A 24,025-nucleotide genomic window follows, 5' to 3' on the forward strand; every position below is an offset into this window, starting at 1 on the left:
GTAAAAGATCGTTCCAGTATTGAAATGCACTTTGGTAAGCCTCATCAATACACTGTAAAGAGTAGGCTCTGTCCCGAAAGCTCTTTTTTCATTGCAGCAGCTTATCAATTAGTTCCTCAGTAGAATGACATTTGAGCGTAAATGACTCTTGGGTAAACCGTATTGCAGAGCTCGATAAGCACTGCTGGCTAGGCAGAATGTAGTCTTATCTGTTTATTTTGAGATACGGCTGCCACTGCATAATTCCATCAATCCAATAAAGACAAATGTTTATGATCATATTCAACAGAGAACTTAAGGTCAGGGGGTTCCTGTTAGTCTTAAAAACATAATGTGTGTGAAAACAAAAACATATAAATGAGCATATTCCTGTGCAAAAAGTAGAACTCATCAATGCTCCTTTACATTGTAGGAAGAAATCTCCAATGAAGGAGAAGTAGTTCAGTTTAAGGACCAAATTAGCTCACAAATAAATGGACAGGGTGGTAGTGCTTCCTCTGTGCAGATAATACTCAAGACCTCTTACAAGGAAAATCTTTGTGTAGAGGCTTTCCACATCTAAGGTGGCCAGAATAACATCATTGGGTAACTTTTTTAATGTTGATATCTATCTTTAATATATGATGGAAGCGTCTGAACAGATGGTTTAAGAAAGTGATGAAAACAGTTCATTAATAGATAATGGCTCTAGTAGAGCATCACTGATGGCTACAATAGGTTGGCCTTTGGGTTTAACCCCCCAAGTGGAGCAACTGTTGCAGGCAGCATGATAGAACTGTAAAGCTGTGACTCCCTCTCATACACTCACTCATTGCCTAGATCAGAGCTCATTAGATGCTCACATTTGGCTGCTTCAACTCAGTTTTGATTATACTGAATTCTCAGTAAGTTATTAGAATTACACAATTTGTGATTATGTCTTACATTTAACTCACTGCGCATCAGAACACTTACAATAAATTAGGTAGCCTGTATTCCAATTATTTTTAACTACCTAAAACAAGTGCATATAACCTTAAACATGTGGAGCTTCTGGTGCTGATTTCTAGCGTTGTAATACCAGTGCAAGTCAGTTACAGGTTGCTTAATTGCTTGTTAAGCTGCAGCCAATCACAACACTGCCTCCCCTCCCCCACTTTTGCAGCCTCTTTGATCTATGCTTGAGATTAGGTGAGTGCCATGAGTAACAGATTTAATAATATAATCATAAATAAACATAAATCATGTTTGAGTAGCGTTAATGAAATATTCTGTGATGTCGCCTCAGTGACTTTAATTGGGGAGACTTGAAGTGTTGTTGTAGTGTTTGCCAACATTAGCCAACTATGTAGCAAGCTAACTCAGCAAAAATGCTGCAAATGACACCTTTTGATAGAAACATTTCTGCTGTTAAAGGTTTTAATAAATGCAGGACTGCACTCACGCCGAATGTTTCAGCAGCTCAGTTTAAAATATTTATTGACGGCAGTGAAATCTTTGTCAAGTGACAGCAAGGTCTCTGTATAAGACGTGACACCTTGCTGACATCAGCACGTGAGTTTAAAAACTGTGCTGTTCAAGCTTTCCCCCCTGGCCGGGCCCCCGACTATGAATAGACACCGACTGTAGCTACATGGTGGTGATTCTGTCGTTTGTCAGCCCTCAGTTGTAGATCCATTTGGTAAAATTTGTGGGGCAAAGAGCTGAATTTTTCCATATAAATCAGATTTATCTGAGATGCTTTTGCGTTCAGCCAAAACTGTTTCCTTTCAGTTTGGTTGTGGCACACCGTGATGAAGGATTAATAGCGCTTTATTAGGCTGGGACTCTGCCTTTCTGCAGACGAGCGCCGTCTTAAGTTTAACATAGTACATCTTATGATTAAAGCAGGGGAGGATGTCCTAAATGGCCACCTGCATGTATTATATTTAATAGGCCTATCTTAATATTAATTGCCATTAATTTACCTCTTGCCATTAGTTATGGATATGTTATGGGTTTTTTCCCGGCGACATTGACTATCTGGGCTTCTGGCTTTGCATTTCCGAGTCTCTCATTTTCTGTCACCTTTTCAGGCTGAGGATGTTCAGACAAAATACTCCCATCAGAGGACCGAGGAGAACGGAGCAAACAAGACTTGCAACTTTCAGAGTCGGTCTCCTCCTCCATCCTGATATGGAAACATTCCACCCACAAAAAGGTATGTTTAATTACATATGCACTGTAGTGTTTCCCACAGACAAACAACTTGGGCAGTGGGGAGGCATTTTCTATTTGACATTTTAATCACTTATTTTACAGCTTACACTATAATTGAATCTGCGCCCTTTCCCTTCAGTTCCCTTTTCCTCACGCTTGCGCACACACCTGCTGCAAACACAGCGGCGTGCCCCGCCTCTCTCCGCCTCTCTCCGCCTCTCTCTCCCTGGATGCGTCTGCTCCGGTAACTTTTTCCACGTTTTATAAAGTCGCTAAAAAGACGGAGCTCGTCTGCTGGAATTTTCCACCCACAATTTCCTTCATAGCATCAGACGTAAAATCCAAAATGGGTCTGCCTGTAATTTACACTACTGAGTAAGGGAAACACTGCATTGTATGTTCTGAAGAGACTGCTTCACAAATACCTTGTAGTGATTTTTCTTTATGCAATTTTCATTGTAGCGGAAGCTTAGAAGAAAAGTTAAGGTGCCAGTGTCCTTGTCTGCTGAGGAGTTCAACGCTGTCCTCAGAAATGCGTTTCCAAGAGTGGGCGACACTGATTTTGAGTTGGCAAGAGTAGATTGTCATAAAGAAACCACAAGACTTCAAGTTTGTCCACTATCACCATCTGTGCTGAAAGCCAGCAGAGAGCTGAATCGATCAGCTTTATATATATACTCCCAAAGGTACTGTACACTGATCATACCCTGAGCTGAATGTCGTCTTAATCATCTGAATCTGTAATGGCTCATTCCTATTGATGCGCTGGAACACCGATGCATATAACTGAACCATGTTATAGCAACTTTCACTCTACTTTTTAAAAGGAGAGTCTGGAAGAGCAGGTTGGAGAACAGCAAGATGGTTTTTGTTTGTTTGGTTTTTACCACCATCAAATCTGTAACGCAGGCATAATTTTAGCAGTATATTGTGGGCGTAAACTAGAACCCGACAAATGTATCGGCCAGCCGATCTGATCCAATTACATTTAAATTGCCGTTTATAACATCCAATATGACTATTAAAAAAAGAAGACTGAGTTAGATCACTCATGTCATGAGTGTCATAGATTGCCCACCAGGTGGCGCTTTGCAGCTCCCCTGTTAACACTGCGTCACCACAAAAACCACAAAAGAAAACATCAGCTTCATTTATAGTGAAATGAAATCTCAAAGTTGCAAGTCCTGGTTGTAGACAGTCATGTAGTATTGGAGACATTCAAGAGCAGGTCACTGTATCGTAGACGGTGTGTTTTAGAGCCATATGGTTGAGAAATGGTTTCTTGTAGCTTTGGATAGAATTAAGAGTGCTGGTAAGGGGATAAAACTAGATGTGAATATGCTGCATTGAAAATGGTCAATATGTGTAAGGTAAAATACACATGCTGCTTCTGTTTACAGATGGCTGAAAAAGTTCCACCTTCTAGCAGCAAATATTTATTGATGAGCAGTTGTTTAAATGTTCAGTTGTTGAGACCGTAATCTATTTTATTAACATAATCCAATTAGGAAAAGGTTTTAGAAAACGGCCTGTTCTAAGTGTAGTTTATACCAGAAAGCGGTCTATTATCCAAATCCTTTTCAAAATCTAAATATCAGTTCTTTTTCACTTTAAAATCTGCATTGGCCCCCAAAAACCCATATCAGTCGGGCTCTAGTGTAAACATCCAGATCAAATAAACAATACGTGTTGTTTTTGTCTCTTTAGGATGCAGAAGAGGTCTCGAACTCTGGCCAAAACCTGGACCAAGATGATATGGGCACCCATTTTAAGCTCTTTCTAGGCTTGTTGTATATTTCATAATGGCATATTGCATCTTTGGCCAACAAATGGGGCGTTCTGGTATTTTGAAGGATGTACAGGAGGTCCATACTTCACAAAACTGCCTGGAGAGACCTAATACAATGGCGAGGGATGTAAGTACAGTTATCAGCACTATCATTATCCAATTAACATTTTTTATCAAAATTATTACCCAACCAAAAGTAATTTCCTTTTGAAATGTTAAGACAAGCGATTGTTGCCATTGTAATGTAACAGTAAGCATGTTTTACAGCTCGAACGTGAATCTCATGACACAGAGAGAGTGGAAGTAGCAGATGATGATGCTGATGTAAGCTTTTGTCTTTACTAGGGACTGAATATAAAACTACTAATATAATGTTTTTACATTTTTAATGTTTCCTCTAGGATTTACATGAGTGGCGTGCACTTCACAAGACAAGATGAGGAATACATACAAAGTCTGCAAACTGAGCAGGAAAGGGTAAGCACACAGCAGTGTTTTATAAAATGTCCCCTCTTCGCCCAGGTAAAGTATGTTAAACACTTACGTTAGTGCAAGCTGTAGGCCTATATTTTGTAATGTTGTATTTAATGGTAATGTCTTTACTCAGGTGTTTGTGTTTTGTCAGGACACTCTGGTTCCTGAAGAGACCACTCCTCAAAACATCTCATCTGGGTCCTCTGATACCACTGCTGGCTTCCTGGATTTGAGTCATGTCAAAGAAACTACCGAGTAAGTGCTAGTTTCATACTTCCATTAATGGATTAAATGAGTCGCGGCCATCAGGCCAATAAAGTGCTACATACACATTTTGAATGTTGCAAGTCCCACCTGAAAAAGGTTTCTGGTGGTTGTTGTTCTAGACCAGATCTGAAAACCTTACTGACAACTCTGGCATCAAAAGTCTGGATTGGAGAGACGCCCAGCAGTAATATGATCAATGTATGCAGAGAAAACATAATGGATGGTGCCATGCGAGCCTTTACAAGAAGGAGTTTCAATCCAGAGGCCAAATTAAGCGTCATATTTATGGATGACTTCATGCAAGCAGAAGGTTCAGTGGATGAGGGGGGCCCTACACGGGGGTTTTTCCGACTGCTCTCAGAGATAGCAGCCTATTTACAGGGCCACAGTAAGAACCTGTCCCTGGACAGCCACGGTTAGTACCCACACATGCCATTAATCTAAGTCATATTCTAACAAATTGATTGTATTCCTGGCGGATTAAGATTTTAGATTTGAGTTATAAACACCTTATTCTGCAGAGATTTGCCACCTGTTAACCACTGCAAAATGTATTGTTCTACATTTCCATTATGCAGCATTACACAGAGGTCTCTACAGAACCTATGGAGTTATGATGGCTGTGGCGCTGCTGCATGGAGGAGTGTTGCCTTCTCTTTCCGGAGAGGCTCTACCAAAACCTCTGCTCTACACCCACATTACCACCCGCTCTCAAAGAGGTAGCAGATCCAGATTTGCAGTGGAAACTCAGAAAGGTATGTGAATTTTGTCTGTCCTTGCTATTTTATTTTATTTTCTCTAAACAGTGAAAGTATCTTGAAGGCCTGCTTCTACTAATGAATTGGACGTCATAAAGATCAGTGAGGCCGGTGATATAACAGAGGCTAGAGCTGCCATTGAGGAAGCTGCAGAGAGCCTGTCCTTGTTGGGGTCCCTGAGGCGTCTCACCACCGTGGAGGGACGGGACCGGCTGGTTCAGGCTGCCACAAGTTTCTACGTGGAAGGACAAAAGAAGCCTCCCAACAGTGAGTATTGTGTATAGTCCCACACTTTATCTGTAATGCTGGCTACAAATTGTAAATTGCATTTTAACTCCTTAATTTTGTTGATGGCAGAGCTACAGTGCTTGGACCAGATTTGACTTATGTTTTGAGGAAAATGCTTGGGTGAGCTCACATCAATATTTATTGCTGGAAAAACAAACCTGCATGGTGCCACATACTGTTTAATAGAGCACTTGCTTCTGTTTGATTGGGCCCACTGCTTGACGGTCACAATTTTGTTGTGCGACACTCCTGATTGACTTAACCTATGGAAATTGCTTGGTTCTCATCACTGGGGTGTGTTGGGCAGATGTGCTTTTTTAAATGTATTTTCCTTAACATGCTGTCGTATAAATCGTGTGTGTGAGACATGGTACCTTGCAGGACAAACATACACCTTCTAATCATTTTGGTTCTTTACAGACTTTCTGAAGGACTGAACACACTTGGTCTCCTGGACCTGATGAAAATTCACGCCAGCATCTTGAAGGAGGTGTTTTCTTCATCTGAGAGGCCTCTAAAGGCCACAGACTTGATCTCCCTGTTCCAAGTGACACTGTCCCCTCCTGGAAGCAACCGGTGGCGCCTGGAGAAGAGAGTGGAAGGGTACTGGAGAGACTTTCTTCTAGATGTGGAGGGTAAATAAAGGATTCACTCTTTTTGAGTGACTCTGACTTGCTGACACAAACCTGCAGATCATCAGATGTTAATTATTGTATTACCTCACTATTTTACAGATGGTGTGTTTGAGGTCACAATGGAGCAAATTTTGGTGTTTGCCTCTGGAGCCGACAGAGTACCCGCTCTTGGTTTTTCTCCTCACCCAACGCTGAACTTCATTCACGACGCAGGGCGGAAGTACCCTGAAGCTAACACCTGTCTTGTAAATTTGAAACTTCCTATCCATGACACTTACAGACAGTTCGCCAAGTTTATGTGCGATGGCATTATTCACGCTCCCACTTCTGGTCTGGCTTAAAGTCACTGACAGCTATTTTCATAATGGCTGAACTTTGAATGTCCTGCCTGCTAACGTTGTTCTCAGGTGATGATGTTAAGATGATTTGAGGTAATTGTCTACTTAGGTCTGTAGTTGTTGACCAGTGTGACACGTCCTAATTAAAAGCTCTGAATAATCAACCAAAGTAGATGAGGTTTGTTACAGAACTTGAGCAATGCAGTTTGAAAGTGTATCTCTACTAAGAAACTGCAGCCACGTCTCCCTATGCTGCCAGCAAGCTAACTGCTAGGTTGTAGGCCTGGTATTGTAGGAAATTGGAGATATTTTCCACGCGGCTAAGTAAATAACTGTTAAACATTTATCACTAACTACGTTTTGTAATGTCACATGTTTAAGTTTAACGTTTCAGCGGACAGCTTTAGGACTGTAACACATTGGTGATTGAGTTTCCTGCCATTAACGTTATGACTTTTAATTATTATTTTTAGTTAACGTTATACCGGGAAGCAGATTTTTATTACTTGGTAGAAACCATCGACTGTAGAGTCCCAATTAAAGACAGGGCAACATTTACTGTTAATACCATGAAACTGAGTGCCAGATTCCCCAACCGGCCAACCCCTTTTTCTTTCAACCTCTCTGGCATGCTCCCATTCGATACTGATATAACGTTACATTTTAATTATTTTTAGGCGATGGAACATTAACCTTACTGACTGTGTTTTTAAATAAGGAGCATCTGTGCTGGAGGGGTTTCTGACTGCTAACTGTTAGCTGTGGTGGTGGGAGGCGGCTGGTCCGGTTTGAAACGGATCGCTGGAATGTATTTCCCCCCCACCCCTTCATAAGTCAACGTGTCGTGGAAAAACTTGTTAAGAGGGACATTGTATGAACAGGACGGGCAGCTTGTCTAGGAAGTTAGTAAATGCAGTAGCAGTTCTGGCATTAATAATGGAAGAGAAACTGCAGAAGTCCCAATGATGCGAAACTATGAAACTGTATTTTCTGTAAGATATGACACTAACTAGTTTTAATCTGGAGGTCACACGCACCCCCCCACCCATTCTGTAAAATCTCTTGCACCCAATATCGGTCAAATTAGAGCTAATATAAATCCGTGAATGTGCAAACTAGCCATACAGATATATGATGCTCTTGTACAACCTATAGGTGACTGTAACAATGTAGCTTCAGGTTCTACTCAGTCATGCTCCACTCACTTGTGCTCAATTGGATACAGATTGATGGGAATGTAATTAAGATTAGTTTGTCAAAAATGTCACATTTTTGTTCCTCAGACTAGAGACCCTTGAGAGGAGCATCAGATGGGCAAGAGGGAGGATTCTCCAGTTGGACGATGCAGATGAACTTCTTCCATTAGTGACTCAAGAAGGTGTTGACTTTTGCCTAGAGATTACGTCATGCATCATGGAAAGGCTTTCAAGTTTGGAGACGCTTAAAGGTGGAATTGTTTTCAACATGCGTAGTCCACAGCTTGTCGTCCTGACTTTAGATGGCTTGACTGACTGATCAGGGGTCTGACCAGTGTGATTGTTAGTGTCTGTGATTGTACAGGTGCTTAGAAGCTATAAAAAATGACTTGACCTCAAAATAAATACCAAAGCGAAATAAAGTGTGTGAGCGTGTGGTAGTAAAACTAAAACTGCTTGCCTTCTGAACTACTTACACACTGTGTTGACTTATTCATCTTAATTCATAACTAAAGGACTGCCTTTGTAGATATCTTTAACAAACAAGTACAAAAATGCTCCCAATACATATTGGCCAGGGGCTCATTACATGCCATGTTTTCACAGTCTCTTGTAATGTGTGAGAGCCACAGGCAGTACTTCATCTCAGGCTGATATAAATCCTGACTCTGTCCTCTACCACTTCCCTAACCATTTATAATCAAAACACTAGTGGGGTGCAGTGTACAGCTTGGACAGATAACATTACACTGTTGTGGAGGTTGACTTCAGGGAATAAAGTAAGATTATAAGATTATTGTATTGTAATGTCCATCATATTGTATTTTCTTTTTTCTTTCATTACTGTTTTAATGTTTTATTTCTTTAAAAGCCCTTCTAGGGACGGGTGTTAAACACTATGGTACACACACGGATTCCTTTATTTAGTTTATCTATGTTAGATGTATTGGTCCCTAATAAAAATAAACTAAAATAAGACGGCTGGTCGTACCCAACCACTCGAGGGTAAGAATACCAGCGTAAGCCAATCAGGCAGCCAGCTCACCTGTGGAACAAAGAAGTCGGCTGGCCTCATCCCTCATCTGTGTGCATGATATGCAAGTTTCCTTGCACCTTTAGCAGCAAAGCAGTGGTAACTTATTACTTCATTCCTATGTTTAGACAGAAATTGTATTTGAAGGTAAACTACATTAAATGTAGAGGGTTTTTCCACAGGCTAAAAACACCAGGGTAATACACCGCCATCAACATCTCATCTCTATCCCTGCACCTGCACAACTTCACCTGTATGAGTGTAATCAAATATAGCTCTAATCATGAGAGAATGCTGCGTCCTGTCTGCTGTGTCGATTTTAAATGAGCCTTATAAAACAATAATTTGATAATAGTGGCTGACAGGCATGCATATTGGTTCATATCTGGTCATGTATTCTGTTTTGGCAGCATTAGAGACCTCCGGGTATCAAGCCCCATTGGTCCGGACAGGTGATTTTGGACGATCCAGCTACCTAATCACTGAAGAACACCTGAGATTCCTGCTTTCATGTGGATTTGTAGCTACGCAAATTGCTGAAATCCTGGATGTATCAGTCAGTACAGTTAAACGAAGATTGAGGTATGAACAACAGTTACAAGGCGTACACAAAATATTGTGTTCTTTTGTCAATTTATTCACTAGATTTTTGTTTTCTATCTTACTATATGTTCAGTGAAATGGGTAGACTTCTCAAGCTGGCAGTGGGTAAAGTGGAATAAGCTAAAGTTCAGTATCGTAATGTAATGCATATAGGTCAGACATTAAATTTGGGTGACACACTTGGTCATTCTGAGCATGAAAACCAATGGCCATGTTCTTTACACTCCAAACCAATAGTTTGGTTTAGTTTATTATTGAGGAAAAACGTTCTTGAGGATAACTTTTAAACATGTGTTTATTTTTTTCTTCAAGGTGTAGTTATCACTGAAGCTGCTATTATTATTGATGCTGTTATCTTTATCAGAAGTTTGTGTAAGATGGTCACGTTCAGTAAAATGCAAATACACTCAGATTGAAATTGAGTTCTGTTCTCTCCCAGGCGCTTCAACTTGCCCTACCTGATGAGGTCTGCACGTCTTTCTAATGCAGAACTTGATGAAGTCAAGTCAAGCTGCAGTCGGTTGGAGAAAATGAAGAGATGGGAGCAAATGCTGTTTTGGCCAGACTGGCTGCTATGGCTGTTTGAGTGCAGAGGAGAAGAGTGAGAGAGAGTTTGATTGGAGTGAATCCAGAGCGTTGTCTCACCGACTGCACCGGAGAACCTACAGTGCTGCAGGACCCAACTCGCTGTGGCACATAGATGGGAACCACAAACTCATCAGGTACATGCGGATGATAAATTAGTTACAGTGAGACTAAACACTCAACTAACAGAATCATTTACAGGCCTCTTCAGTGCAAGCTTTTCACTTTAAGAGTGAATATTCTGCATGCAAATATGAATTTGTTTTTGCCGTACTGGTGTGCGTTACTTGCATGTTGTTAGGACACAAGTTAATATTCAGGTTTCTTTCCTAGTTTATTGAACTGTCATCAGGTTTTTATAAATTGAGGTGTCCTCTGTTATGTTACTTGTAATTATGAGATGTTTTCTGCGTGTCTGTTTTGTATTATTGATGACTGACGATACATGACAGTGTTTCCCACACATAATGTATTTGTGGTGGTCCGCCACAATATCAACGCTGACTGCCACAAATTGAAGATTATTTAATTATTTGTACTATTTGAAATGGATCCGTGGTGTTTGACTGTAGAGTTGCGTGCAGTGCATGTATTCGCTCAGCACCTCGCTACCTCCCCCCCTCTCTCACAAACACATTGACAACTGAACCGTCTGTAAACAGCTGCTCCTCTTTGTGCAGCCTGAATCAAAACATGATCATGCGCTGCAGGAAGGCTTGTTGCCAGCTTTTCCGCGCAGAGAAGATCACTGAATCCATCTGAAGCTGAATGGTCGACGTTAGTATCATAAACACGGCTGCACAAATCTGTCCAACACGACGCTGTCAATTTCTGAGACCCACCTTCAAATAAGTTATTAGTAAGCATGTATGGAGCCTAGTTATGTTAAGAATAGCCTACAGCTGGGTGGCCGAGGTTAGGACACTGTACATGGCTACTAGTCAATGTCCACTGCCCCCCCCCGGCCACAGTTACGCTGTCATCCTGTGGGAAACACTGCATTATGTACAAAATTGCACTTTGACTGCACCCCTATATTTTTGGCAGGGGTAAGCATAGTATCCTGAATTTATTAATGTAATCTTAACACAGAATAACAGCTTTTTGTTTCGTTTGTAGATGGAGAATAGTGATCCATGGCGGAATCTGTGGCTTCAGCAGGCCGGTTGTGTTTTTGCAGGCTTCAGATAATAACAGAAGTTGCACAGTGTTTGACCAGTTTGTTCAAGCCACTGCTAGGTATGGAGTCTCGAATAAGGTGTGACCATGGGGGAGAAAACAATGCTGTCTGCTTGTTCATGAACATTTACCGTGGATTAGAAAGAGGAAGTGCCATCCGGGGCAGAAGTGTCCATAACCAGCGGATGGAGAGGCTTTGGGGAGATCTCTGGAGAGGTATGACTAATGTGGACCACCAGCTTTTCACCTTCCTTGAAAATGAAAGAATCATTGACTGTACCAATGAGCTGCACTTGTGGCCGCTGCATTATGTTTACCTGCCACGGATTAACCGGGACCTGGAGGTTTTCAGGCAACAACGGAACAACCGTGGCTCGCGCCCTGTTGGCCTCGCCATATCAGATATTTGTCCAAGGACGTCTTCAGAGGCAAACACAACCGCTCACAGCCATGGCAGAGATTTTTGGATCCGACACTGCTCAACAAGGGGCTGCGGCTGCAGTTCCTGTTCTGAATTGGCAAGAAAGAGTAACAGTTCCTGCTAACCGATTCGGTCCAAGCCGTGCACAGACGCGACAAGTCCAGGATGTGGACACTCTGGCGGGACCGATTGGTAGTCTAGCCATAGATAATGTTTTGGCCATGCCTCTGTATTGTTCCCTTGTTGTTTCCCAGTTAGTCTCTCGTGTCAGCTAGAGGAGATACCGGTAGACCAGACCGCTCACCTGCTGTGGAGGGGGGAGTAATTGACCAGTTCAGCTTCAGTCTTCTTTACCCTCCTCTTGGCTCTCTTCTCCGCCTTGCATACACCCATTTATAATAACAGTGGCATTTATGCTCTTACAATCCCAACTGTTCTTCTTTTTGATGACAGTATATTTCTCTCTGTGTCTCAGGATTATACAACAGTTTCTTGCCAGTCTCTTTGCCAACTCTGGATTCCCTAGCTTACCTCCCCTCTCAAGGTAAGATTACATTATAATAGCTTCACAGTGTAAGGTCTAGTGGCAGTGTAAGCATTGTTTCTAATTAACATGTGGTGTCTGTCTCTCTCAGGACGGTATCCTGCACTCTAATCCAGGGGATAATGAATCCCTGAGGAATGAGAGGGTTAGATGCCGTGATAAAACTTTATGTCCCTGCCACCTTTTCATTTCTTTGCAGCTCACAGATGTGTTTTTGTCAGTGTAGTTACTGGGTCAGTTGCAGAACACAGGCCCTCCTCCAGCTGATAGAGAAGATCTCTCCTCTCCCATCTGTCAGTATGAAATGTGAATGGCTGCAAGACAAAATGGATAAACTGACAGCACGTGTGTCTGATTGCAGGTTTAGAGACAAAAGTGAGTGGAGCTAACTTTACGTCCTATAAATGTAGCTACATAGCATTATTAGTGACTCCTGTTGCTGCTATTTTTATTTCTGATGCTGCTGCTATTAGTATAGATGCAGATACATGTTGAACTACGCACTTTACAATGCTCCAACCACACCATGTTCACTCCGCCTTTTACTGCCACACTGACAGCTTATTGCTCGTATTTTCCTCTGCTCCTCTTGCTTTCACATTCGCTTGTCATTTTCTGCTGCCTGTCACGTAGGTGTCCTTTGCAGAATGAGGAGAGGGAGCCAACTGTTAAATGTTACCGTGCTCACACTGTGCGAGTGAAAATCATTAGTTGCTTTTTTATATACAGTCTGTTAGTTGCACATTGATAATAATAACCCTGTGAAGTATCGATTTATGTACTTATTTTCCCCACCCCTAGTAACCACAGGGGTCTTGATAAACATTTCTTTTCTCCTGTAGACTGCTGTGTGCAGTGTCCAGTGCACAGAGAGAACTTCGCAGTGGGAGAGCCATTCAGACAGCTGCCCTGTAACCACTTCTTTCATTCAGAATGGATAGTACCATGGCTGGAACTGGTGAGTCATAACAAAGAGAGTTGAGCTTTTGTAAAATAAACTCACAAAACAGATCCTTAATGGCATTTAATAGTTGATATGATATTCACAGTGCTCATTCAGGCATTAGGACCTAAAGGAATTTAGAACATGCTACCTGGTAGAAACATTTATGTGGGGTCGACTAAAAATAAACATTTCCTATTGTTTATTGTAATGAAGGAACAGTGTTTCCCAGTGCAAATACGTGACGAATTAATGTGTTCTAGGAGAGGAATGGAGGTTAATGGCACTTACAGTAACAAACAATAAGCACGTGTATATATCATTTTGCCAGCTTTACCTTTAGAATTGCCTTAAAGGAATGTGAAATTACAATCAACTAAACATTATTAGATGCTAAATGCAGAATTAGTTCACCCATGTTGAAGTTGCCCTACTATACCAGTCATTTAACATTAGCAGTGTGGGATTTTGCTGAGGTATATTTGACTTACCAGACAAAGGTCACAGAACAGCCTGAGCATCGTGTGCAATAGGACTTAAATAAGGAGTCCACTAGTTATAACTCCCCATCAGAGTATCCACCCTCTACATGGACGCCGCAAACAGGAGAGATGGTCCTTCTGAGACACCTACCTTTCTCATCCCTGTTCTCCTCGCCAAGACACAGCGCTTGTCACGTTCTCTTTGCTATCTGTGGCAGTTATAATCATCTCAGTCTGATATTTCTTTGTATTTTTGTTTAATTTATTTAATGCCTTTCTGCACCATGTAAACAGAAACCCGTACAGACGTCCTAACAGTCGATTGAGTTCAACCCCATGTCTTCTCTACTTGCACCTCTCAAGCAACTCCATCTGCCTTGAAATGCACCGCTGCAATACGCTATTGTGGGAAATGCCAGACTTGATATGATACCGTGTCCTCTTTACACATCAGAAAATGTGCTAAATCCTGCAGCTGAGCCCTCAGTGGCATATGGGATGGCTGTAGGGGTTACTTTCACTCTTGGCATTTACAGGCTTTGGACCTAATGTAGCCCTGCAATAAATGTTGTGTTTTTGAAGGATATAATGATATTTTTTTGTTGAGATTAGGCAGGAAGATATTGATCTCTGGTTATTCTGCTGGTGTTTTATTGGATTGCATTATAAACCCATGGGCCAATGACGGGCAATTGATGGGGTATCTTTGAAATAAAAACCTTTCTCGTGGTTGTCTAGCTCTGTGGGTGTTTTTGATGTAGAGTCAGATGCAGATGGAAACATTGTAACGTTTCTGTTAATGAAATGACTTCAGTAGGCAGTTTAAATGGTATTCACACTGCTTTCTTGTTGCTGTATGATATATCCAGCTATTCAATTAAGACTTGGTCGATAATTAATCTTAAATGATGTTAGTTTCCCACCCCGAGCACCTGGTTAAAATCAGGACATTGTCATTATTTTACCATTTCATCAGGATTAAGGGTATAGGCTAGTCTATTATGCCCCCTGCTGGTCATAACTCTACATTCAATGAAAGAGGAAAGTTTCATGTTATTCCAATGGTCTGTATCCTAAACCAACATTTAGTGAGTACCACTGTTGTAACTGTGCAGCCACACTATTGTTGATGTAATGATATAAAACTAAAGATTGTTTTTATTGAAAGAGGCAGTAGTGGAGCAAAAGGAGGCAATTTATCTTAAATGATTTATAACGTTATAATTTAATGTCATAAAACCGCAATCCAGCTATTACATTTTATAGGTTACACACAAAGGAAGAAAAGGACCAAGAAATAATAGGTATGTTAAATAGTGGCAGGCAAACCCCCCAGGCTTACAGAAATGGTTTAACCCTACTACTCTGGAGCCAATGGAAAAGTACAACACTCACCCTTCAAACTGGGTAACTGGCCAAATGGCTCAGAATCGCAGGAAATCAACATGTTGACAGCACGTTATCAACACGTTATCAACACGTTATCAACATGTTATCAACACGTTATCAACACGTTATCAACATGTTATCAACACGTTATCAACATGTTATCAACACGTTATCAACACGTTATCAACATGTTAACATGTTATCAACACGTTATCAACACGTTATCAACACGTTATCAACAAGTTATCAAAAGTTATCAACAAGTTATCAACATGTTATCAACACTTATCAACATGTTATCAACACGTTATCAACATGTTATCAACACGTTATCAACATGTTATCAACACGTTATCAACACGTTATCAACATGTTAACATGTTATCAACATGTTATCAACACGTTATCAACATGTTATCAACACGTTATCAACACTTTATCAACACTTTATCAACATGTTATCACCACGTTATCACCACGTTATCACACGTTATCAACACGTTATCAACACGTTATCAACATGTTATCAACACGTTATCAACATGTTATCAACATGTTATCAACACGTTATCAACACGTTATCAACATGTTAACATGTTATCAACATGTTATCAACACGTTATCAACAAGTTATCAACACGTATCAACACGTTATCAACATGTTATCAACACAATATCAACACGTTATCAACATGTTATCAACTCGTTATCAACACGTTATCAACATGTTATCACCACGTTATCAACACGTTAACACGTTATCAACACGTTATCAAATGTTATCAACACGTTATCAACACGTTATCAACATGTTAGCAACACGTTATCAACATGTTAGCAACACGTTCTCAACATGTTAGCAACACGTTATCAACACGTTAACACGTTATCAACACGTTATCAACATGTTATCAACATGTTATCAACACTTTATCAACACGTTATCAACACGTTATCAACACGTTAGCAACACGTTATCAACACGTTAGCAACACGTTATCAACATGTTAGCAACACGTTATCAACACGTTAACACGTTAACACGTTATCAACACGTTATCAACATGTTATCAACACTTTATCACCACGTTATCAACACGTTATCACCACGTTATCACCACGTTATCAACACGTTCAACACGTTATCAACACTTTATCAACACGTTATCAACACGTTATCACCACGTTATCACCACGTTATCACCACGTTAACACGTTATCAACACGTTATCAACACGTTATCACCACGTTATCACCACGTTATCACCACGTTAACACGTTATCAACACGTTATCAACACGTTATCAACATGTTAGCAACACGTTATCAACACGTTAGCAACACGTTATCAACAAGTTATCAACAAGTTATCAACACGTTATCAACAAGTTATCAACACGTTATCAACACGTTATCAACATGTTATCAACACAATATCAACACGTTATCAACATGTTATCAACTCGTTATCAACACGTTATCAACATGTTATCACCACGTTATCAACACGTTAACACGTTATCAACACGTTATCAACATGTTATCAACACGTTATCAACACGTTATCAACATGTTAGCAACACGTTATCAACATGTTAGCAACACGTTCTCAACATGTTAGCAACACGTTATCAACACGTTAACACGTTATCAACACGTTATCAACATGTTATCAACATGTTATCAACACTTATCAACACGTTATCAACACGTTATCAACACGTTAGCAACACGTTATCAACACGTTAGCAACACGTTATCAACATGTTAGCAACACGTTATCAACACGTTAACACGTTAACACGTTATCAACACGTTATCAACATGTTATCAACACTTTATCACCACGTTATCAACACGTTATCACCACGTTATCACCACGTTATCAACACGTTATCAAACGTTATCAACACTTTATCAACACGTTATCAACACGTTATCACCACGTTATCACCACGTTATCACCACGTTAACACGTTATCAACACGTTATCAACACGTTATCACCACGTTATCACCACGTTATCACCACGTTAACATGTTATCAACATGTTATCAACATGTTATCAACATGTCATCAAAATGTTGACAGCACGTTATCAACACGTTATCAACATGTTAACATGTTATCAACACGTTATCAACACGTTATCAACACTTTATCAACATGTCATCAACACGTCATCAACACGTTATCAACACGTTATCAACACGTTATCAACCCGTTATCAACACGTTAACATGTTATCAACATGTTATCAACATGTTATCAACACGTTATCAACACGTTATCAACATGTTATCAACACGTTATCAACATGTTATCAACACGTTATCAACACGTTATCAACACGTTATCAACACTTATCAACACGTTATCACCACGTTATCAACACGTTATCACCACGTTATCAACACGTTAAGACGTTATCAACACGTTATCAACACGTTATCAACATGTTATCAACACGTTATCAACATGTTATCAACACGTTATCAACATGTTAGCAACCGTTATCAACACGTTAACACGTTATCAACACGTTATCAACATGTTATCAACACTTTATCAACACGTTATCAACACGTTATCAACATGTTATCAACACGTTATCAACACGTTAACACGTTATCAACACGTTATCAACACGTTATCAACATGTTAGCAACACGTTATCAACAAGTTATCAACACGTTATCAACACGTTATCAACACGTTATCAACACTTTATCAACACGTTATCAACACGTTATCAACATGTTATCAACACGTTATAACACGTTATCAACATGTTATCAACACTTTATCAACATGTCATCAACATGTTATCAACACGTTATCAACACGTTATCAACACGTTATCAACATGTTATCACCACGTATCAACACGTTATCAACACGTTATCAACACGTTATCAACATGTTAGCAAACGTTATCAACACGTTATCAACACGTTAGCAACGTTATCAACATGTTAGCAACACGTTATCAACATGTTAGCGACACGTTATCAACACGTTAACACGTTATCAACACGTTATCAACATGTTATCAACACTTTATCAACATGTTAGCAACACGTTATCAACACGTTAACACGTTAACACGTTATCAACACGTTATCAACATGTTATCAACACTTATCAACACGTTATCACCACGTTATCACCACGTTATCAACACGTTATCAACACTTTATCAACACGTTATCAACACGTTATCACCACGTTATCAACACGTTAACACGTTAACACGTTATCAACACGTTATCAACATGTTATCAACACTTATCAACACGTTATCACCACGTTATCACCACGTTATCAACACGTTATCAACACTTTATCAACACGTTATCAACACGTTATCACCACGTTATCACCACGTTAACACGTTATCAACACGTTATCAACACGTTATCACCACGTTATCACACGTTAACACGTTATCAACACGTTATCAACACGTTATCAACACGTTATCAACACGTTATCAACAAGTTATCAACAAGTTATCAACATGTTATCAACACTTTATCAACATGTCATCAACACGTCATCAACACGTTATCAACACGTTATCAACACGTTATCAACATGTTATCAACATGTTAACATGTTATCAACATGTTATCAACACGTTATCAACACGTTATCAACAAGTTATCAACACGTTATCAACACGTTATCAACATGTTATCACCACGTTATCACCATGTTATCAACACGTTATCAACACGTTATCAACACTTTATCAACACGTTATCAACACGTTATCAACACGTTAACACGTTATCAACACGTTATCAACACGTTATCAACACGTTAGCAACACGTTATCAACACGTTAGCAACACGTTATCAACATGTTAGCAACACGTTATCAACAGTTAACACTTTATCAACATGTCATCAACATGTTATCAACACGTTATCAACACGTTATCAACACGTTATCAACATGTTATCACCACGTTATCAACACGTTATCAACACGTTATCAACACGTTATCAACATGTTAGCAACACGTTATCAACACGTTATCAACATGTTAGCAACACGTTATCAACATGTTAGCAACACGTTATCAACATGTTAGCAACACGTTATCAACACGTTAACACGTTATCAACACGTTATCAACATGTTATCAACACGTTATCAACACGTTATCAACACGTTATCAACACGTTATCAACATGTTAGCAACACGTTATCAACACGTTATCAACATGTTAGCAACACGTTATCAACATGTTAGCAACACGTTATCAACATGTTAGCAACACGTTATCAACACGTTAACACGTTATCAACACGTTATCAACATGTTATCAACACTTTATCAACACGTTAGCAACACGTTATCAACACGTTAGCAACACGTTATCAACATGTAGCAACACGTTATCAACACGTTAACACGTTAACACGTTATCAACACGTTATCAACATGTTATCAACACTTTATCAACACGTTATCACCACGTTATCACCACGTTATCACCACGTTATCACCACGTTATCAACACGTTATCAACACGTTATCAACACGTTAACACGTTATCAACACGTTAACACGTTATCAACACGTTATCAACACGTTATCACCACGTTATCACCACGTTAACATGTTATCAACACGTTATCAACACGTTATCAACACGTTATCAACATGTTATCAACACGTTATCAACACGTTATCAACATGTTATCAACACGTTATCAACACGTTATCAACACGTTAACATGTTATCAACACGTCATCAACACGTTATCAACACGTTATCAACACGTTATCAACACGATATCAACACGTTAACATGTTATCAACATGTTATCAACACGTTATCAACACGTTATCAACACGTTATCAACATGTTATCAACATGTTAACATGTTATCAACACGTTATCAACATGTTATCAAGACGTTATCAACACGTTAACATGTTATCAACACGTTATCAACACGTTATCAACACGTTATCAACACGTTATCAACATGTTATCAACACGTTATCATCACGTTATCAACACGTTATCAACACGTTATCAACACGTTATCAACACGTTATCAACACATTATCAACACGTTATCAACACGTAGTCAATGTGTTGTTAACATGTTGATAACGCGTGAAAAATTAACAGCTTGACAAAACAACCATACGTTGTTTGCACTTTGTCCACATGTTGTCCAAAAAATCCTCCTTTATCCTGAATGAACAGAGACGAGAAGAAAGTGAATCCAGGCGCTGCGTAAAGGGGACATTTCTTGGCGCTCGTCGCTTTAACGCTCACGTTCAGCAGGTACAGGAGAGGATGCTGGGAGCTCACCAGCGTTCTCTGCCAGGATGTGTAGAAAGAGTGAGCGCTCAAGTTCAGCATGAACCACGTTATAGTTTAGATTCACGTACCTGTGAGGATCAACATCTCTGCGTCTTCCTCTGTGATGTTCGTTCCTTTCTGAAATCAGGACAAACCCAAGCGAACAAGAAGCTCGGCCAGAAACTAGGAGTTGTGTTTTGAACCTCATGTAAGCTTGTTCTGTTTTTATCATTTGAGAAATGCGGCCGAGGTGAAGTCTTTCATTTCAGCCGCAGACCGATATCCTCCCTATATACCTGTCTGAGTCAGAAATCAGTTCATCACCTACAGTTGGTCCAAAATGCTGCCGCTCGCTGCAGAAAATGTGAGCACATCAGCCCAGTGTGAGCGTCCTGCTTCCTGTTTCTTTTAGGACGCACTTTAAAATCCTTCTGATCACTTTTAAGGCCAGACATGGGCACGCACCTTCTCTGAGCTTTTATCCCCATATGAGCCAGGACGCAGACTGAGATCCTCTAGTAGGGCTCTGCTAACTGCTCCAAAGTCTAGGCTCAAAGCCAAAGGGGACAGGGTCTCTGCTGTCAGGGCCCCTACAGGCTCAGAGTCTGCTCCTGGTTTCATCTCACTTCTTAGACACATTTCTACAAAAAGCTTTCACTGTGTGACGCCTCATTTATTTTCCTTTATTGACAGATGGATTGTTTTAAAGCTCTTTGTTCCCCGTGTTGAAAAGTGCTCTACAAATAAAGCTTTTATTATACAGAGGAGGTGTGCAGTGGCTTTGGACCAGCAACGGACCCCTCGGCAACCGGTCCGGACCACAAGGACCGCGTGGACCACTAGTTCATATTTCTACAGACGAGACAGGAGGATGCTGGGAGAAAAGAGAGGCGGGAAGCTGAACTACCTGGTGAGGTCTGAAAATGAATCTGTGTCTGATAGATGATTCCAGCCGTCGTCGTACTTGAAACAAGTTAGCATAGCATCGCCCTGACTGAGCAGAACTCCATTTAGAAAACAAGCGTTTTAAAAGATGTTTGCTTGTCATCTTGAAGACAGACCTGACAGAGCAGGAATTCATATGTTCAACAAATCAGCATCATTTTGATCAGTTTATTGAAATGAAATCACAGCAAAATGTTTATTTTGGCTTCAAACCGCTGCAGGAAACCAGATTATTGAATTAGATCTGAGTGCATAAACAGCACTTTAATAACATAACATCTTTGAGTCCAACAGATTACTGTAAGCTTCTGATTTCCTCTGGTAACAGTTCATGACCTGTGTACTGGAACATAATGACTGCTAGTATATTGTGCTGGAGTCTACTGGTCCCTGGGTTGGTTTTACTATGTTGTCTGTTTTGTGTTGACTTGTACTGACTACAGATGAAAAACAGCCTTCTGGCTAAATCTGGCATATTTACTGAAATGTTTCAGCTTCAATGAAAAATCCAGCTTTATCTTTGAGGAATGAACAGAGAGACGAGAAAAACCAGAACCTGGAGGAAAGAGACTAAAGAAGTGGAGTTTCTGCTGAGTTCTGAGATCAACGTCTGAAGGACTCGGTACGCTTCAAACAAACTAGATCACGTGACGTCTGTTTATACCTGCTCCAAATGTCAACGCTGGAAGACAAAGATCACAGAGTCCAGATGTTTCAGAGGCCTGAACCAGGTCCACTGGAGGCCTCTGGGTTTAACTGCTGTGCTTTGATCCAGTGTGTAGTGAGGAGGAAGAGGCGCTGAATAAACAGGGACTACAAAAACACTACAGACCACATTTGTGTTCAGGCTGAACAAACCTTTGTTCTTGTGAAAGTCTGACTGAATCAAATCTTATTGTGTCTTCATTCTCTGAGTCCATTTTAACAGCTGGCTGCTTTCTGTTCTGTCACTAAATGTGTTGCTTTCTGTTTAACTTGCATCCTGCCAGGGTTGGTGCTGGAATAATCTGAGCTGGACACTTGAGACTTGGACTCGAGTCCTTTTCAATGTTCTCATTAAAGGAGTCGACACAAAGAGAAGCTTTGACTCTTCGTTTGAAACTGGACCTTCAATCAACTGTTTCCTTTCAACAAGATTTGTTGTGGCTTCAGAAAATGTGACAAATTGTGACGGGTCCAAAATCTAAAGACAGCAGCTTCCAGCATCTTCTAAATCCTGCTGCTGTAGAAAGTTCTGACATGTGGTTTAACTTGACTCTTAACTTCCTGTCAGTGGTTCTGATTTCCTGCAGCTGCTGACTTCTCTGTGTCTGTAGAAATAAAGTTTGTTTGACTGCACGCATTAGAACGAGCCACAAATATCCAGAGAGCCGCAGCTGTTATCCAGCCGCTGGGAGGTTCACAGGAAACACGCCCGTTCAAGCCATGTGACATCACGCTGACCTCACTCTGACATCACTGATCAGCAGGAATCAATAGTGAGTGTGTAGACTGTGTGTGAGAGTCAGTAGGAGGAGTCAGAGTGAAGAAGAAGCTGACAAAGCGTCCTCCTGTCTTCATCCGTCCTCCATCAGCTGCTTCACCTCCATTTTCTCTCTGATCCAGAGTCAGATCGGATCAATGATCAAAGATCAAACAGATTGATCGGCCATCAGAGGAGTTGGATCAGTGGAGCCTGCTTCTCTCTGCAGAGGAGACAGAGGACAGTCAGACAGAGACAAACACAGAGACTCTGACCTCAGTCTGCATACTGACCTTTGACCCTGAGATCAACTCTTTCTCTCTCATGAGGTCTCCCTTCATGTTGTAGACTTTGCACCTGTATCGTCCTCCGTCTCTGTCTGTGGGGGATTTCAGGGTCAGACTGAGGTCTCCAGTTCTCAGCAGGTCTTCCTTCATCTCTGTTCGGTCTCTGTAAACCTGGTCCTGTTGGTCAGGCTGGTCAGAGCCGTCTGATACACGTGGACCTTCTCATAGGGATCAAGTGGATCCACTCACTAGCGTCCTGAGGCAGGTTCTCTGTGGTCTTGAAGGGCAGCAGGACAGACTCCGCCCCCTCCTCCACCTCCACCTGACAGACTGAGAGGACAACAAAGCAGAACATGAGCTGCACAGACAGCAGCAGCAGTTTGAATAACTTTATTGACAGAAGCAGATGAGAGCAGCAGCTAACAGGGGACAGAAACACAGGAAGCTGTTGGAGATGATCAGAGTCTTGATGCTGCTGGGATTGTTTTGTCCATGTGCTGCTTCACAGTAATGTCTCCTGTCAGTGTTGAGCTGCTGGACTTTTACATTTCTGGATCTAAAGCTGAACTTTGAAGAGAAGAAGCTTTCAAATGTTTTCATCTCTGTTCTGTAAATGAATCTCAGCTCCACATGTTCAACATCAGTCCAGAACACCGAGACACACAAACATCTGATCTGGATCTGATCCCAAACTGCTCTTCCTGCTTCATCAATATTTGGCCTTTTCTTCTGCCGACTCTGAGCCCACTTTTCTTTCCAAACGGCTTCAACATGATGTGAAGAGAACTGAGCATCAATCTTTCATTGATCCAAACTATTAAAGCTGCATTTCTTTGTTCTGAGTGATCAACACATTTGGTTTCTTTCAGCTTTCTTCTTGATCAATACTGGAAATCAA

At 40.7% G+C, this 24,025-nt stretch overlaps 1 protein-coding gene and 1 long non-coding RNA gene across 17 annotated transcripts; one reads left to right on the forward strand and one right to left on the reverse strand.

Annotated features, from left to right (window-relative positions):
• Nucleotides 1-1,901: 1,901 nt before the first annotated feature.
• LOC119896412 (E3 ubiquitin-protein ligase RNF126-like) lies at nt 1,902-22,455 on the forward strand. Of its 16 annotated transcripts, none has more exons than XR_005443214.1 (20): nt 1,902-2,179; nt 2,318-2,553; nt 2,641-2,864; nt 3,886-4,094; nt 4,369-4,444; nt 4,593-4,696; nt 4,828-5,123; nt 5,287-5,463; nt 5,565-5,733; nt 5,824-5,874; nt 6,175-6,389; nt 6,489-6,634; nt 8,011-8,105; nt 9,367-9,538; nt 9,999-10,281; nt 11,264-11,539; nt 12,220-12,288; nt 12,380-12,663; nt 13,131-13,246; nt 21,197-22,455. XR_005443214.1 is itself a non-coding variant. In XM_038709834.1 (7 exons), the coding sequence occupies exons 4-7, from the start codon at nt 11,281-11,283 to the stop codon at nt 21,377-21,379; spliced, it is 627 nt and encodes a 208-aa protein (XP_038565762.1). In that variant the 5' UTR covers nt 8,879-9,055; nt 9,367-9,538; nt 9,999-10,281; nt 11,264-11,280; the 3' UTR covers nt 21,380-22,455. The 16 variants fall into 16 exon arrangements, 4 of the variants coding, with proteins under 4 accessions (XP_038565762.1, XP_038565761.1, XP_038565760.1 ...); XR_005443218.1 differs by lacking the exon at nt 2,318-2,553 and having other exon boundaries at nt 12,380-12,433; nt 12,515-12,663; XR_005443215.1 differs by lacking the exon at nt 2,318-2,553 and having other exon boundaries at nt 6,489-6,820.
• Nucleotides 21,533-23,171, reverse strand: LOC119896413. The gene is made up of 2 exons (XR_005443225.1): nt 23,134-23,171; nt 21,533-23,063 (listed from the first exon to the last, which is right to left on the reverse strand). It is a non-coding gene; the product is annotated as an uncharacterized LOC119896413 (long non-coding RNA).
• Nucleotides 23,172-24,025: the final 854 nt, after the last annotated feature.

Source organism: Micropterus salmoides, unplaced genomic scaffold (genome assembly GCF_014851395.1).
Source record: "Micropterus salmoides isolate LMB-PRFRI ecotype aquatic unplaced genomic scaffold, ASM1485139v1 Ms_hic_scaffold_997, whole genome shotgun sequence".
Classification (NCBI taxonomy): domain Eukaryota; kingdom Metazoa; phylum Chordata; class Actinopteri; order Centrarchiformes; family Centrarchidae; genus Micropterus; species Micropterus salmoides.

Coding starts and splice junctions, on each gene's coding strand:
- LOC119896412 (XM_038709832.1), top strand. CDS start 11,549: ATGTGGACCACCAGCTTTTCACCTTCCTTGAAAATGAAAGAATCATTG. Junction 12,289..13,130: donor AGCTTACCTCCCCTCTCAAG/GTAAGATTACAT, acceptor TTTCTCCTGTAG/ACTGCTGTGTGCAGTGTCCA. Junction 13,247..21,196: donor TAGTACCATGGCTGGAACTG/GTGAGTCATAAC, acceptor TTTATTATACAG/AGGAGGTGTGCAGTGGCTTT.